The sequence below is a fragment of the Delphinapterus leucas genome, chromosome 11 (assembly GCF_059928025.1).
Source record: "Delphinapterus leucas isolate spDelLeu-1000000601 "Yukka" chromosome 11, BTC_Dleu_Yukka2, whole genome shotgun sequence".
NCBI classification, from domain to species: Eukaryota; Metazoa; Chordata; class Mammalia; order Artiodactyla; family Monodontidae; genus Delphinapterus; species Delphinapterus leucas.
The window spans coordinates 87792860-87810214 of NC_143139.1; the positions used below are offsets into that span (position 1 = coordinate 87792860).

The following is a 17355-nucleotide window of genomic DNA, read 5'->3' on the forward strand; positions in this document are numbered from 1 at the left end:
AACCAACATGGATAAGTTATTGTTAGCTAAATACTTTATACCTGTTTCCTCGGTTTTTATCTAGTGTCTTTTTCTGCTCCGGGACACCAGGTTACCTTTAGTCGTCATGCCTCCTTAAGCTCCTCTTGGCTGAGACAGTTTCTCAGATTTGTCTTGTTTTTGATGACCATGACCGTTTCTGAGGAGTACTGGTCACATATTTTATAGGCTGCCCCTCTAGTGGAGTACGCAGTATTTGTCTCACGATTTAGACCGAGATTGTGGGTTTGGGAAGGATGCCCACCGAGGTAAGGTGCCTTTCTCATCACATCAGGTGTACATGCTATCAATATGACTCATCACCGGTGATGATGACCTTGACCACCTGGCTGAGATTGTGTTTGTCGAGTTTCTCCACAGCAAACTTACTGTTGCCTCCCCCTCACTTTCCAGACTGTGCTCTTTGGAATCAAGTCACTATATGCAGCCCTCACTTAGGAGTGGGGAGTTACGTGCCTCCCAGATAATTTTTAAGTGCTTGAGGATTGTCCCTGTGGAACAGACAGCCCTTGTCTTTACTTTCTCAGGTGATACAACACATAGTGAAGTTAGGAAGTGAGGCCGAGCTGTGAGGTCCTGGAGAGACGGGATCTTGCTCTGCTGCTTCTGCTTGCCCCCAGTATGGCTCCTTTCACGGTGCCGGTCACCTCTTAGGTGCTGAGTAAAGCTTCTCTTACGGGTCACGAAATCCAGGAAATGGATCTGCATTCCTTCCCCCGAGTTGGTGAGATGGGCTGACTCGCCAGCAAGCCTCCCAAGACAACCCCAGGTGCAGGTAGCGAGACCAGCACCATTTATCACACAGTCTGCACAGAGCATCTTGCAGGTCACAGGTCTCATCTTTCTTGTGATCTGCAGGTATTCGCTGTGCATCCAGAGTGTGTCGGGCACGCTGCAGTCAGAAGAAAGATGAAATAGGCAAACTCTAGATGAGCTGTATTAGTTTCTATTGCTGCGGTAACAAATGACTACAATTTAGAGGCTGAAGACAACAGCCATTTACTATCTCATGGTTTCCATTGGTCAGAAGTCCAGGCACAAGGTCTCGGCTGGGCTCTCTACTTAGGGTCTCACAGGACCAAAATCAGGGGTATCAGCAGGGATGAGTTCCTTTCTAGAGACCCGGGAAGAATCCACTTGCAAGCTCATTCAGGTTTGGGTAGAATTCAGTTCCTTGTGGCTGTAGGACTGAGGTCCCATTTCCTTCCTGGGGGTCACATTTTGTTCCTAGTGTTGGGGCCTGCATTCCCTTTCAAGCTCACCATGTGGCCCCCGCCGTCTTCAAGCAACAGTGCATCAAGTCCTTCTCAGGCTTCCAGACCCTCTGACTTCCACGTCTCCCCCATCCCTTCTGAATTCCTCTTCTGCCTCTAATTTTAAAGGCTCATGTCATTACAGTGAGCCCACCCAGATAATCCAAAGTAATCGCCCCCTTTTAAGGTCAACTACTTAGTGACCTTAATTACTCCTGCCAAGTCTCTTTTGCTCTGAAAGAGAACATATTCACAGCCATGGTATCTGATGATATCACAGTCCCAGGGATTAGGGCACGCAGTCCTCTAGGGGCCACAGTACTGCCAACCACCCCCGTGCTTCTCCAACATGAGTATGCATGGGAATCACCTGTAGAGCGTGTTAATGCAGATTCTGATTCAGTGGGCCTAGGAGGAGAGTCTGCATTTCTTGCAAGCTCCCAGGCAATACTACTGCTGCTGGTCGATGGGGCACGTTTGTGTGGCAAGGCTTTAGACCAAAGGAAACAAATTGACAGTCCCCAGCCCAGGTCAAACCCAAGACAGAATTTCAACATATGAAACTTGTGGGTCTCAAAACAAAGGGAGCATCAGAAAACTTGTTAAAATATTGACTGGTGGGCCCCACCCCCATCCCACCTGAGGCTGAAGTCTGGGATGGGACCTGCGGATCTGCAGTTCTAACAAGCTCCCAGGTGATGCTGATGCTGCTGGTCATAAGGTATCATCTTTGAAAGCAGAATCCCTTTTTCTGTCCAATATGAGTGCATCTCCTTAGGCACCTCTGTGGACCCCCTCTGAGGTAACATGGTGCCTTGCAGGATCAAAGGGTTGGGTTTTCTTTCCATAGGTTGAGCTGTGATCCCTCTCTTTCAGGAACACAGTGAAGCAGATTCAAGAATAAGAACTGCTAACACCATTAGTAGTCCCAAACCTGTCTTTTAAAATGAAAAATAACATTTATTGTTTTTATGACCAAAGCAACACTTGTTTATTACAGAAAATATAGATAAAAAGAAAAGGGAAGACACACATCCAAATATATATGTAGCATTTTACTTCCAAAAATACATGGTACAAATTGTGTTGTAACATACTTTTCTTAATATACTGTAAATGTCTAGCTATCTACCTCTGATTTTAGCCCCTAGTTTCAACCCCCTTCACCGAGTAAAAAGCATCCCCAAAAATGCTCTGATTCCTGGGCTTCCTTCCTGCACCCCTGCAGTTGGAGGGAGATTAATGAACAGCACGGGCCCCAACAGGAAAGGAGGAAAGAACATGAAGGGCGAAGGGCGATCAGAAACAGGCTCCCTGAGCAACTGGGGCAGCTGTAGTTTTGCATCACAGAACTATTCCCCTCCCCACACACACTTTTTTTTTGGAGGAAGTGATTCAGCTGAGCACTCCTGGATCTGGAAATGCCTCAGCACCAGAATCAAATTCAGAAGAAAGCCGAATCAGGAGCATTTGTATCTTGGTCATGGAGAGCACAAGAACAGGACCCAAAGGGCTTCCTGCTGTGATTTTCGGGATAATTACCTGCTGCCAGAATTTTGGAGTATTAATAAAGGTGTGTTTAGGGTGAAAAACTTATTTTCCATCCTGTGAGTTACAAAACTTGTTTTCTAATGGATAGTAAAGAAATGATTGGAGCAAGAAAGGATTTAATTACAAATTAAGCTTCCACCAATGAACCTGCTAGAAATAGTGGACAAACAGAGCAAGCAAATCCAGGGCCTGAGGGGGCAAAGTGAACGTGTGATGTCGGGGGAATTTCTCTGAGAATCTGCAGTAAGTCTGTGGGCTCCTCTCGCCTGGGGGGAGGAACCCATTGTTACAGCACAGCTTGGATGAGTGCACAGCCCCCAGCAGCGTGAGCTGTTCTTTCCTTTGCACAGAACGAGGTGATCAGCCAGCAGCTGTGCGTCATCTTCACTCACTGCTACGGGCCCTACCCCATCCCCAAGCTCACGGAGATCAAGCGGAAACAGACCTCGCGCCTGGGTAAGTGCTTCCCGGGTCCTGCCCTGCGCTGTTGCTTTGTGATCTGAGGGCAGGGAGCAAGCAAACGCCATAAAAGAAGGTGGGAGTGTTGGAGGGCAAACGAGGTGGAGACTGGAGTGAGGTAGGTGGAGATCGGGATGTCACCTTTGTTATGCGATTAAACTGTTTGGAGAACATACCTTGGGGGTGTGGACAAGGGAACTCGCCCAAATCTCATCCCTCCATTGAGTGCCTTTCTACTGCAAGTCACCGACAGTGACGGGCTGCCCAAGACCTTCTGAGCCCACGCACTTCCAGCAGCCAGGTAAATTCCCAGAGAAGGCTGAGCTGTGCATGCATGGCTGCTCTCCCCCAGCCTCCCCTCTAAGAAGTCCCTCCTCCCTGAGATGGAACAAGCTGGGGACAGTGACAGTACTTTTCATCCTTCTTTGACCCTGGCATTGAGCTGGCCACAGCAAAGCCCCTCACCTACTCTCTCTCAAGCAATCCCTGGGCCACCGCAGGAGGCACAGTGTCCTCCTGGTCAAAGCTGAAGAAAGAGAGGCTCTCAGAGGCTGCAGCATCAGTTCAGGTGGAACTGGAGCTTGAACCCAGGTCCCCCCAAAGCCACAATTCCATCATTCTCCAGTCCGGCTTCTGGGGTTTTCCAGAATAAACCTTTCCATCAGGCACTGATTTCATTTGGAAGATCCTGAGCCTGCTTGCAACCTGGTTGATCAGCCTGGCAAGAAGGCAAACACCCAGCTGCCTTGAATCCTGAAGCATGAACCTTCTGTTGTGAGGGCCTCTCACTGCCTGGGGGTTATAAAATATTAAAGATAAAGGACTCCCTTTGCCATGAAGGTTGGGGACTTTCCTACTTCCTGTTTCCTCTTCCTGGAAAGACCAGGAAACTTTGGAGAAATGGAAGCATCTGAAAAATTCTACCCTTTAGCAAAACCCCTACTTTTGAAACAGGTGAGCTAGTTTAAATTAATGAAAAGGCTAAATTCATGAAACTGTTTTAAAGTATTTTTGTTCCTGTCATGAATAACCTGTTAATTTAAATGATACAACTTTTATGCTAAAATGAAAAACTTAGCAGTTGAATCCAAATTGTCTGGTTTTCTTTATGCCCATTCATGTAGGCAAACCAGAAGGTACTAAAACTGCTAGTAGTTCGTACCTTGTAGAAAACAGGTGTTAATTAAAATATTATCAGGGCAACAAATTATAAAGATCAATCAAATTAACAGACTTTAGAGATTGAAGGTTACATTGCCAGGACATAGCAATAATCTCTGACAGCTGGTGCCTTACAAGACACCCTTGTTAGAGCAAACATTTGCAAGGGCTGTTTCACTGATGCAGCATAAAATCTGCTTTCCTGTAGCTATAGGAGAGGAGGGAACATTTTTTTTCCTCCTGAACTTGCTGAGATTTCTTTCACCAGTGATTAAAAGGGCCTGGTTTTCAGCCCAAGCATTGGAATCCCAAGGGTTATTAGCACCAAGAGAATAAAGGCAGGCCTGAGAGGCTCAAAGCTCACAAGATGAAAGAAAAAGGACATAATTACTAATAAGTGGAATATGGAACAAATAGTGTTTTGCATCTTCAATACAGCATTTCAGGCTCAGATAACTAAAGGTGGCCAAATAGTAGTTCCTTAGGAATCTACTTGAAAGATAAGAGTAGTGACAAAGGTTCCAAACTGGCATCTCTGTAGAGCCAGGCAGGTCATAAAAATGGTTGAAATGAGTTTGGTGTAAGACAATAGGGAGTGGTGGGGACTATGGCAAACTGGAGAGCACATGCCTTATTTTTTTATAGTATGTTGTCCTCTTGCCCTCCCAGTGAATTCTGGGAGAGAATGGTAAAAAGAGCTAAGGGTAGGAGATATTAGCAATTTGGGAAGCAGGAGTGGGGGCTAGTTGGAAGTGGACAGTGAGAGTGAGAGAAACCCAGCAGAGGGAGGCAGGTGGCTGAGAAGAGGGAGAAAGTCACTCCAACCTGTTAACAGTCTTTAAAGCAAGTGGAGAAGTGTTAGTCAACGCTGGGGCCTTCCCCTATAGCCTCTCTTCCCTTTACCTGGAGAGTTTTAGAAGTTTGGGTTTTGTTGTTTTTTTGTATTTTTGCGGTATGCGGGCCTCTCACTTCTGTGGCCTCTCCTGTTGCGGAGCAACAGGCCCTGGGTGCGCAGGCTCAGCGGCCATGGCTCACGGGCCCAGCCGCTCTGCGGCATGTGGGATCTTCCCGGACCGGGGCACGAACCCGTGTCCCCTGCATCGGCAGGCGGACTCGCAACCACTGCGTCACCAGGGAAGCCCTTGTTGTATTTTTTTTTAATAAAAAAAAATTTTTAAGATAGAGGGATTACAGGTGATTTTGACTTTTTAATGCTTTTTTTGATATGTTTTAAATTAAAACTTTTTTATTGGGAAGAGGTGAGGTGGCTGTAGGTACGGACAGAGAAATATGAGTGGAGGACATCCAGGACCACCCCCTGGGGCGAATCAGCCAGGAAGGCAAATTCTGGGTCCAAGTTACAGCAGGGCCTGGGCAAAATGGGGCCAGGCCAGGGGTCTGACTTAGAAGCCAGGTGGGGTGGAGCCGTGTAGGGGTGCACGGGAGTGTTGGTGGATTTTCCCAGTGAGACAGAAGTGCTGAGCTGAGGACAGACTGGCACCTTCTGTAGCCCCAGGAAAAATGGCCAACATGACAGGCAAATCGGAGGATCCCGGTGCTTAGCAATGCAGGCCCTGGAGTCAGAATGTCTAGGTTCACATCCTGGCCTCTCCACCTGCCATTTGCTTGGCCAAGTCACTGTGACTCCTGGCGTCTGTGTCCCCAGCTGCACACCTGACAGCCGTCCCTTTCTCCCAGGACTGAATGAGTTTACACGTGTAAGTGCAAGCTCAGTAAGCACTAGAGTACTCGTTGTACAAGTAGTTATACAACTTCTTTATTCTTGGAGTTGAGTGCAGGGGCCTGGGTCGTTTGCCTCCGACCCTGAGAAAAGGGCTTGGATTTCGGATCTCCTGGAACGCAGCAGCAAGGGGACAGCCCTTCAGAAGCACTTCTCTCCGGCGGGAGGGCGCTGAGCTTCAGGAGGAGCGAGGTTGGGGGGTGACTTCCTTGGAGGTCAGCGGGGTGGATGGTCACCTTCCACACCTGACAGTCATCTGAACTCGGGCTGGGGGCGAGGCTTCTAAGGGGAAATGCTACTTTTAGTCGCGAGTAAGCTATGAAGGTTTCCTACGAGAAACTGAATTTCAGTGATTTGAGTGTTCCTTTAACTGATTCTGTCTCCTGTTTGGTCACTTTCTCTCCAATGAGTATTTTATCGCCATAGCCTCCCTGTCAGCTCTTACGGGCACTTTTCCAAAGGGGGAATCCAAACCTCACCCTTCTCTCTTCTAAAGCTACCCTCTCTCCCTTTCCTGTTCCAGATCCTCATTTCCTTAACAATAAAGAAATGTCAGATGTTACCTTTCTGGTAGAAGGAAGACCATTTTATGCCCACAAAGTGCTGTTATTTACAGCCTCTCCAAGGTATGTGTCATCAATTTTGAAAGCACTGAATTACGAGGGTGGCTATTACTGTTCTCTGAAATTCAATTTGGGTGGTATCGTCACTGAACTGGCAGGTTTTCTTCTCAAAATCAAGGATCCAAGAGTACAGGGCATTTGTACACCGTGTTCGGGCAGCATGATTCACAAAGACAAAAGGGGGAAGCCACCCAGGAGTCCATCAGTGGAGGAATGAATTAAAAAATACATAGTGTATACATGTTGTTCAGCCTTAAAAAGGAAGGCAGTTTTGACACACGCTACAACATGAATGAACTTGGGAACATGATATGAAGTGAAATACACTCGTCACAAAAAGACAAATACTGTATGTTTCCACTTATATGAACCTAGAGTCATCAACTTCATAGAGACAGCAAGTAGAAGGGTGGGGATGGTGGAGCTGGAGAGGGGAATGGGGAGTTGTTTGACGGGGACGGGGTAAGTCCCGGAGACTGATTGCACAGCGATGTGAGCGCACTTCGCGTGAACATTACACTTCAGAATGGTTAATACAGTAAATTTTATGTTACATGTTTAACCACAGTTTGGAAAAAGGGTAGCGGGCTGACAGGAGCATAATCATCAGCCTGGTTACGTGGCTTGGACAGGGCGCCGCTCCTCCAGGCAGACGGGGCACATGTCGGCCAAAGAGCTTCGTGAGCAGAGCGTGGATTGCATTGTAGCCCCCTCGGCCAGGTGTCCTCATGCGGCCTGAAAGCTCATACACAGAAGCCTTGAAAGGCCTGCTCTCCAAATATTAGGGAACTTTGACATAAGCCACCCAAAACACAGAGGTCCTGAACCTTACTTTTCCCTGACTCTGGAGTGACAGTAGTGTAACACCGTCCCTGCTAGCTCTGCTACAGCCCTTGCTTCTCCTTTTGATTTGAGTAGAGATAGAGTTGACCATTTAGAACTGCATTATCCTGGGACCTGAACAGGGATCGGTAAAGGTGGGCAGAGAAGAAAGTGATGCTGAATGAGGAGAAGGCAGGCTGCCAGGGGGTGAGCAGAGGGTAAGGAGACTGGGATCCAGAAACGGAACCCACTTCCAGGTCACTAATGAAGCTGTGTGGCCAACACTCCCTGGGTTCCTAAAAGCCTCCTGGCATCTCCAGTGTCCCCCCCAAAACCTAATACCCCAAATGTCTGCTTTGCCACTGCAAGAAAAATACACTGTCCCTTGCAAGGTTCTCGGTTGTGACACCATAGAAGAACTAGATCAGTATTGTACCAATGTTAATTTCTTAGTTTCAGCAAAGGTACCATGGCTGTGTAGGATGTAACATCGGGGGAAGCTGGGTGAAGGGCATCCTGGAAGTCTCTGTATGATGTTTGCAACTCTTCTGTAAATCTAAAATTATTTCAGATTTAAAGTTTAATTTATAAAAAGAGACACAGCTTAGCTTATTTCTAAATGTATTGAGTATCCATGTGTTCCACTGACTGAGTCTCTACCCACAATGAGCTTAGTTCAGTCAGTGGCAGGAAAATGCACCTCAAACCCCAGACAGAAGATCACCCACATAGGGAGATGGTTAGGTAATCCACAGATGTTGATTAAATACCTACAGTGCATCAGGTCCAGCCTGGCATAGGCTCTGAGGAGGCAGCAGAGGCAGAAATGGCAGAAGTCCCTGCCCTCTTGGAGCAAAGGTTGTGCGGGAGGGGGAGGAAGAGGGAGGTGGAGAGCTCCGTGGGCACCTGAGGAGCTTGAGGCCTGAATCAGGAAGGACTCCAGGAAGAAGGCAGCCTTTGTGATGGGCCCTACAAGGTGGACGGGGTTTTAAAAGGCATTTGTTCTTTTCCAATCACCTGTTTGAGAAATGATTTAACAGTTCCAAACACTGTTTTTAACTTTAGAGTTTTAGTTTTAACTTCAGATTGAATTATGGTATCATGTCAGAAGGGGGAGCATTATGTTAAACAATCTATGGATATGTCATTGTATTTCAGAGTGGGAGGGGATACAAGACATTACATGTTCTGTCATCAGAGAGCTGAGTCTCTTGCAAGCTGTTGATGTCTTTTTGAGTCTTCTTATCTCCCTTTTTATGTTCCTCCTCAGGTTCAAAGCCCTCCTCTCTAACAAACCAACAAATGACAACACCTGCATAGAGATCGGATACGTGAAGTACCCCATCTTTCAGGTAAGCCCCTGCTGTGGCCTGGAACCCTGCTGGTAGGTGCGGGGCACCGGTGGGTCCCTCCAACCCTCCACCTGTGGATCAGCCACTGTACTGAGTCATCACCTCCTGCACTCTTGGCCCCCATCCGCACACTGCCCCTCCCACATACCATCCATTCATGCCCACAGCATTAACTGAGCACCTACTATGTGCCCGACACTGTGTTGGGACCTGGAGACACAAGGATAAAGGACATTCTTCTCCTGGGGACTCACAGTCCAGAGGGGGTAACTCTGAGTTACAGTATAAAATGGGCTGTGCATGAGAGAGGGGTGAACCAACAAGCTATGGCGACTCAGACCCGGGAGACTGGGGAAGGCCCCTGGATGAGGTGTCGCTGAAATATTGCAGGCTGAGGAGAAGCTGGCAAACCATGGGGAGGCTTAGGGCTTAAGAAAGGGAGTTGGAACATTCCAGGCAGAGAACAGCAGGTATGAAGTCCCCAAAGGCGGTTGAGCCCAGTGTGATCAGGAACCAGTGGACTTCAGGGAATCCAGTGTCATTTTAACATTGGTCTGAACCTAATGTAAATAGGAAAGGAAGGTTTGTCATTTTAACATTGGTCTGAACCTAATGTAAATAGGAAAGGAAGGTTTGTCAGAGGCCAGATGACATTGCCATATCTCCCTCCATTTGAAATCAATACTGTTTGGTTTATGGGGCACCTCTAAGGGGGCACAGCAGCTTTCTTCCCTTTTCCTCCATTCTTCATGCCTGATTCTTTTTTTTTTTTTTTTTTTTTCTTTTTGGTGGCGGTGTCTTTGTCTGGTTTTGGTATCAGGCTAATGGTGGCTTCATAGAATGTCTTCGGGAGTGTTCCTTCCTCTTCAATCTTTTGGAAGAGTTTGAGGAGAATTGGTATAAGTTCTTCTCTGTACGTTTGGTAGAATTTGCCTGTGAAGCCATCTGGCCCTGGATTTCATGCCTGATTCATAAATCCAGCCTTGCAATGACATTCTCGCCACTAGGAGAAATTCTTGCCACTAGGAGAAATTCACACCCCCATCTGGCCTTGCAGCCCTATCTCTGAAGCTCTGAGTCTCATTGGGGGCATGGAGGCTGGTGGGCTGCTTACGTCCAGCAGGGGGCCTACCGGGGAGACTGTGGCCCCCTCTGTGCTGTCTTCCCACAGCCAGGGTTAGTCGGCCAATGTGGGTGATCTGGGGATGGAGTTTATAGGATTCTGAACAGGATCTGTTTCCTCTGGTTCAGTTCTGGAAGGACAGCCCTGGGGAAATGTGGGTAAGACTCAGGCTGGCCCTCGGGAGGCTCACATTCCAAGAGGGTTGAGGAGGCCACTCAGACATAAGCAGGAGGCAAGCATGGCCGTAACCAGGGTCATAGGGCGGGGGTCCTGATCTAGGCTTTGAAGGACAGAGCTGCGTTTCAGGATCTAAATGCTACCTTCCCCAGTTTAAACAGCTGCATTCCCCTGTTTGAAACCATTGTCCCTCGTGTGACCTTGAACAAATTACCCAGACTGTCTGAGCCTCAGCTTCCTCATCTGGTGAATAGGAGAGAGAGGGTATTCCAGAGGGAGAAACAGCATAAACAAAGGCACAAAAGTGGGAAATCGCGGTGTGTATTTGAGGGAAAGTGATAATAGTCCATTCAGCTGTGTCTTAAGGTATACTGGAGATGGAAAAGATGCATTGGAACCACATACTATAAGCCAAGTGTGGCTGGCCAGATGATGGTTCTTCCCTCCACTGGTGATTGACCCTGGTCCCCCAGATCCTGTGATTCAGAGGGCTGCCAGGAAGCCACCATGACCTCACACTAAAGCCCTAAAGCCCACTGAGGTGTCAGTATTTCCACCATTAGAGATGCATTCCTTTGGTTATGTTGAAACTTCAAAATAAAGAATCCTTATGGAATAACCATGCACAAGACACTGTCTTCTCTGAGGCTCATTTTCCCCATTTTTAACTCCAACTATGAATGAGGCACTGATCTTTGCTTGCATGTGGTTATCTGGATTAATCTTGCCACTTTTAGAGGTGGGGAACTGAGACCCAGAGAAATTAGTGCTGGTCAGTGACAGAGCCATTATTTGCACCCAGTCTGGTCCAAAGAGGAACAATAATAAGAGCAGCTCCCATTTCATGTGCTCCAGCTACGTGCAGCGCTCGAAACCAGTGGTTCTCAACCTCAGCTGAGCAGTGGAATCATTTGAGGAACTTTGACGATCCCCAGTGTCCAGGCTGTAAATCAGAATCTGGGCTGCGGCCCAGGCATCAGCATTTTGAAGTATCCACCCTCTGCCATCATCCAGAGGCATGTGCAGCCAAGGTGGAGAACCAGTGCTCTAAGTTACAGCCATTCTCGAAATTTAGGAGGCATCAGAAACTCCAGGGGAAGTGCTGGGGGGGTGAAGGGAGTTGCTTGTTAAGATGCAGAAAACTCTCTAAGATGCAGATTCCTGGGCCCCGCCCCCAGAGTTCCTGATTCTGCAGGCCTGGGGTGGGGCCCGAGAATTCATGTTTCTTACAAGATCCCAGGTAATGTTGATGCTGCTGCAGGGAGCCACTCTGAGCACCACTGCCCCACGTCGTCTCATTCAGTCCTCCCAGCTCCCCCTCCAGGTGGCTCTTCTACCACCCAGCAGACAAGGTAGAGGAAGTGGCCCGAGCTCCCACGGCTCATCACAGCCAAGCTGAGCTTCAGACCCAGGCCTGGCTGACTCCCAGACCTGACCTCTTAACTGCCTCCCTGCTCTGGGGCCTTGGGTCCTCCCTAAAAATCGCCCAGCCCGGAGGAAAGGCCCATTAGCATTTGGAGCATGAGCCAGATGCTGGAAACCATGTGCCCCCCCAGCTCTCCAAGTGCTCATGGAGGGAGCACGTACGCCATCAAGCGTGGGACTAATTGGGGAGGTTCTTGTCATCAGAACCCGGCTTGTAGTAGCCACTCAATAAATGTGTGCTGTGGGAGCTGGTTAAATGAGACACCTACGTGGAAAGGCACAGCCCCAGAGGAATCATAGGCCTGTAATTGCTTTTGGCTGGATTAGGCTTCCCGGCCACATTAGCCTCCAGTTACTGTAATGGGCAGAGAAGATTGAGCAGGCCCTGGGGACTTTTCCATGTGCCTGCCCCTTCCCCATAAAAGAAGAAAAGCCTCATTTGTGGCTCAAAATAGGCCAAGTAGGGCTGAATCTGACCCAGAAGGAGGCTCCCAGGGGCCTGCTCACTTCACTTCCACGCTGAACAGAAGAATTTTAGTAAATGAGGCAGCTTTGAGTTTCCTCCCTGCAAGAATATTTAACATCATACACGGGCAAGAGCCCCATGCAGCTGAGGCTGCACCTGGGAGCAGGGCCTCCACGAGGCTGTGGACGCCGTTTACATCCTGCTTCATGCAGGCGGACAGCTGCCAAGAAAAACAACTCCATAAACAGGCCCTTTGGCCTAATAAGGGTCCATTTCGCCCCCTTGCAGGAAAGGCTTGTGCTGGCTGAGTCTGAAGGTGACATGGCTCAGCCCAGTTTAAATTCCATTAGCCCCAGGTTCTCCATCCATGCTCTTGAAAGAAGCATTTCAAGTCAACAACCCAACCGTGAGGAAATGAGATAACGTGCTTTGTAACTGGAGCGGCCCTGTGTTCAGGACAGTTATTATTATGGCTCTTACCGTTATTATTGTTGGTTTGGCCTTTATAAAAGAGAGGTGCTAGGGGAATCAATGGATTTTAATAAAGCAAATGTCCCAGCATTCACCAATGTGGTGTTTTAGATGCTTATGACCCATCAGGTTTGGGGGGTCGGGGCGGGTAAATAACGCTACGATATCATTTCACAAAGCCTCAGCCATCACCATTAAAGCACCGCCATCTCTGCAACAGGCAGGTGGCCAGAGCGTGGGAGACTCAAATGCAAAAGAGGAAGGGCAGGCACTGGGGAGGCAGAGATGGACGAGACCCAGTCTGTGCCCTCAGACTCCAGCGGGAAGTAACACTGCAGTCACGTGTGATGGGCTGCCCGGCACGGGGTGGGAGGCAGCTGAGAGATCTGAGCAGATCTGAGGAGACTTCACAGAGGTGGCCACTGAGCTAGATCCCGAAGGAGGGGCCAGAGATCAACAGGTGGAGAAGAAGGGAAGGGCATCCAAGCAGAGGGAACAGCGTGGGCAAAAGCAGAGGAGTGAAAGAGATGGTGGTGGTAGGTTCTGATCAAGGCAAATGGTTGGGAGCGGTCAGAGTGAAAAAGTCAGATGTTATCAAGGTTAGGAGGCGAGAAGGGCAGAGTGGCAGGTGAGATCTGAAAAAGTAAATTGAGCCATAGTAGCCGTATTCATAACAGCAGAAAAGTGGAAACAACCCAAATGTCCATCGGCTGGTGAATGGCTACACAAAATGTGGTACATCCACACAACGGGATATTGTTCAGCAGTAGAAAAGAGGTGAAAGAGTGATACATGTGACAGCAGGGTGAACCTTGAAAACATTCACACTGAGTGACAGAAGCCAGACACAAAAGAGCACATGCTGTATGATTCCGTCTGTATGAAATGTCCGGAACAGGCAAATCACAGTGGTTGTCAGCACAAGTAGGAAATGGGAGAGACTACTGGTGGGCGTGGGGTTTTTCCTGGGGGTGTTGAAAATGTTCTAAAATTAGATTGTGGTGACGGTTGTACAACATTGTGAATATTCTAAAAACCATTGAACTGTATACTTTAGATCAAAGCATTTTGTGTCATATGAGCTCTATTTCAATACAACTAAATAATATATACATATACATATTTTTTGAACAATTACTGTTTTACTGAAGTATAGTTGATTTACAATGTTGCGTTTGTTTCTGGTGTACAGCAGAGTGATTCAGTTATACATATATATACATATTCTTTTCCATTATGGTTTATTACAGGATATTGAATATAGTTCCCTGTGCTATACAGTAGGACCTTGTTGTTTATCTATTTTATATACAGTAGTGTGTATATGTTGATCCCAAGCTCCTAATTTATCCCTCCCCCTCCCCCTTCCCCCTTTGGTAACCATAAATTTGTTTTCTATGTCTGTGAGTCTGCTTCTGTTTCGTAAATAAGTTCATTTGTGTCATTTTAGATTCCACTTATAAGTGATATATGGTATTTGTCTTTCTCTGACTTAACTTCACTTAGTATGATAATCTCTAGGCCCACCCATGTTGCTGCAAATGGCATTATTTCATTCTTTTTGTGGGTAATATTCCATTGTATATATATTCCACATCCTCTTTGTCTATTCATCTGTCAGTGGACATTTAGGTTGTTTTCATGTCTTGACTATTGTAAATAGTGTTGCTGTGAGCATTGGGATGCATGTATCTTCTCGAATTAGAGTTTTCTCTGGATATATGCCCAGGAGTGGAATTGCTGGATCATATGGCAACTCTATTTTTAGTTTTTTAAGGAACCTCCATACTGTTCTCCATAGTGCCTGTACCAATTTACCTTCCCGCCAACAGTGTAGGAGGGTTCCCTTTTCTCCACACCCTCTCCAGCATTTCTTATTTGTAGATTTTTTAATAATGGCCATTCTGACCTGTGTGAGGTGATACCTCATTATAGTTTTGATTTGCATTTCTCTAATATTTAGCAGTATTGCGCATCTTTGCATGTGTCTATTGGTCATCTGTATGTCTTCTTTGGAGAAATGTCTGTTTTAGTCTTCTGCCCAGTTTTTGGTTGGGTTGTCTTTTTTTGTTATTGAGTTATATGAGCTGAAAAATGATTACTTTAAACACACATGCAAAAAGTAGATTGAGATCAGTCACAAAGGATGTTAAATGGCCTGAGTAAGAAAGTGGCAGCACATGGCAGAAGCACTCCTGGAAGAAGATTTTTCAACCGCAGAGAAAATTGAAGAGCTAACACTTACTGAGTTCTTGCCATGCACCTGCCAGGCCCCTGTTAGGCCTGTTACGTATATTAACTCATTTAATCCTCATCACAACTCATGAGGTAGGTCATATTATCCCCACTTTACAGATGATGAAACTGAGGCACAGAGAGCCTAACTTAATTCAGGTCACCCAGCTTTTAAGTGGCAGAGCCAGGTCAGAAACTGAGGCAGCCCAGCTCCAGGTTCCTTGCTCCTAACCACTGTTCTGTATTAGTCACAGACTCTCAGAGCCTGAAGGGACCATAGAGGGCAGCCCAGTCCAAGCACCTCATTTTATAGGCGCCCCAAAATGGAATGTAACAGTCTACAGATTTTTCTAACACACCTTTATTAAGCCCAGGCAGGTAAAGTCAGTGTGTCACACAGGCAGGCAGAAAACATTAGAGAGTAGTGGAGACATAGCCAACTGGGAAGGATGCACACCACCTAAAAAATGTATACTCAGCTCCATGGGAGGTGGTGACAGCCAATACTAACACATCCTTAGGCTTCATTCTACTTGAGGGACACCAGTTTGCAAAGCTCTGGGGCTCTGCACACCATCCTGCATCCTGAGTCACATGTACAAAGCCTGGCTTGGACAGTTGGACAGTTCACACCATCAATGAAACGTTGAAACCCTGGACCCCCTGATGTCAAGTTATAATAAGCAGGTGGTTTCACCGTGGCTCAGTCACCCTCTGGAACTTAAACAAGAGGTTTGTAATCAAACCGGGCCATGTTCCCAGGGGGACTGCCGCTGGTGTAGGGTCTTTAAGCCACACCACGTGTGCTGCAGTTCTGGGCGGCTCAGTGGGGTGGGAGGTAGGAGGACAACCCATGATTATCACTCATAGATGGGGGAAAACCATCCTGGAGAGCAGAGCTTAGAATTGTTTAATTTGGCCCTGAGGATGAACCACAGGGAGACAGACGGTAGCACGGTGTAAGGAAAACTATCCAGCCTATAAAACGTTTAAAGGGAGCTTCTCCTGAAAGGCAGTGATCCGGCGGGAATGGCCGCCCTTAAAAAGGGGTGTCATACAGGGACTCAGAACCAGCCTGAGGGTTTGAGTGGATGGCTTTAAGATGACTGTGTCTGTGTGCCATTGACACTTTGCTCACTGTGTTCTGTCTTCCAGCTGGTCATGCAGTACCTCTACTACGGTGGCCCAGAGTCCCTTCTCATTAAAAACAACGAGATCATGGAGGTAAGGAATCCGCTGTGTCATTGAGTGGGTGGCACGCACAGGTGGTGTCTGGGGGGAGGCTGTGCTGGGTCTTCACTTGGATGCAGGCTTTGGGGTCCTGCCTGCCTCCTTAGATCTCCCAAGGGCTTCTCATCAGAGGCCCTCCCCTGGAAGCCTGGGGCACTGGGTGCGCTAGTCTGATCCCTTTCAATAGCAACTGAGTGAAGCTGAGTGAAGCCCAATTTTAACTGGCTTTGGCGGGTGGAGGAAAGGAAATTTACTGAAGAGTCTGAGGCTAGCGCTAGCTTCAGGCACAGCTGAGGCTCAAATAGCATCATCAGGAACTATCTTTGACGACTTCTCCCTTGTCATTTGTAAGAGAAATATATGGTCTGAAAGCATTCCTCAAATCTCAGCACGTCCACTGAGGCAGAAGCCAAGAACCAGTTACAAAGCTCTCCTGGCCTCACTCAGGCCCCTCATTCCTGCAGCTCCCTGGCTCTCCCTGTCTCCTGTCCACCTCTAGTAACTCTGCCTCTTCTGCCCTCCCTGCTCCTTCCTAGAAGTGGAACTCGTGTCAAAGCTGGCAGCTTTGAACCAGAAGCCAAAATCACTTTGATATTCCTGAGCGAGAGAGCCAGGAGCCCATTCAGGTGCCTGAAGTCCAGGGTGGCTGATGAGAGATGTCAGAACACTATGAGTTGTTCAAGAGGTGACACCACACGGTGGTTCAGACATGGGCTCTGGGCCAGACTGGGTTCAGATCCAGGCTCTACCCCTTCTGAGCTGTGTGATCTTGGAGCAGTAATTTAACCTCTCTGATCCTCAGTTTCCCAACCTGTAGAATGGGGATAACAATATCTACCCCATTGGGTTTTGAAGATCTTAAGAGTTTCTATTTGTAAGGTGCTTACTACAGTGCCTGGCTTGTGTCACAGGGGCTGTGTGTTCACTGGGGGCCATTTATCCTTTTGTTCTTACTCTGTGAAACCTTCTGTGGTCAGTCCCCCGCCCCCCAAAGTTACTCTTCTGTCTCTCTGGACGGCTCCTCTGACTCGTCACAACCTCAGGACTAAACTACACTCTGAGGACTCAGACTCTTTTGTAAACCTTTTTAAAAACTATTTTCAAATTGAAATAATGAACATACATTTCAATCATGTAGATAATACAGAAGAGCTTTACAGTACATAAAAAACACCTCACCCAGCCACCCCCCACCCCAATCTTCCCAGTCCTTTCCCCAAAGGCAAT

General features: G+C 47.6%; 1 protein-coding gene across 6 annotated transcripts in view; it reads left to right on the plus strand.

The window, feature by feature from the left end:
• ABTB3 (ankyrin repeat and BTB domain containing 3) overlaps positions 1-17355 on the plus strand; it is a 312674-nt gene that overhangs the window by 277477 nt on the left and 17842 nt on the right. For all 6 annotated transcript variants that reach the window (XM_089921234.1, XM_089921233.1, XM_089921232.1 and 3 more), the window contains 4 exons: positions 3194-3299; positions 6728-6830; positions 8920-9001; positions 16054-16122. In XM_089921234.1, the coding sequence (XP_089777360.1) occupies positions 3194-3299; positions 6728-6830; positions 8920-9001; positions 16054-16122 (360 nt within the window). The remainder of the gene's footprint in view (positions 1-3193; positions 3300-6727; positions 6831-8919; positions 9002-16053; positions 16123-17355) is intronic.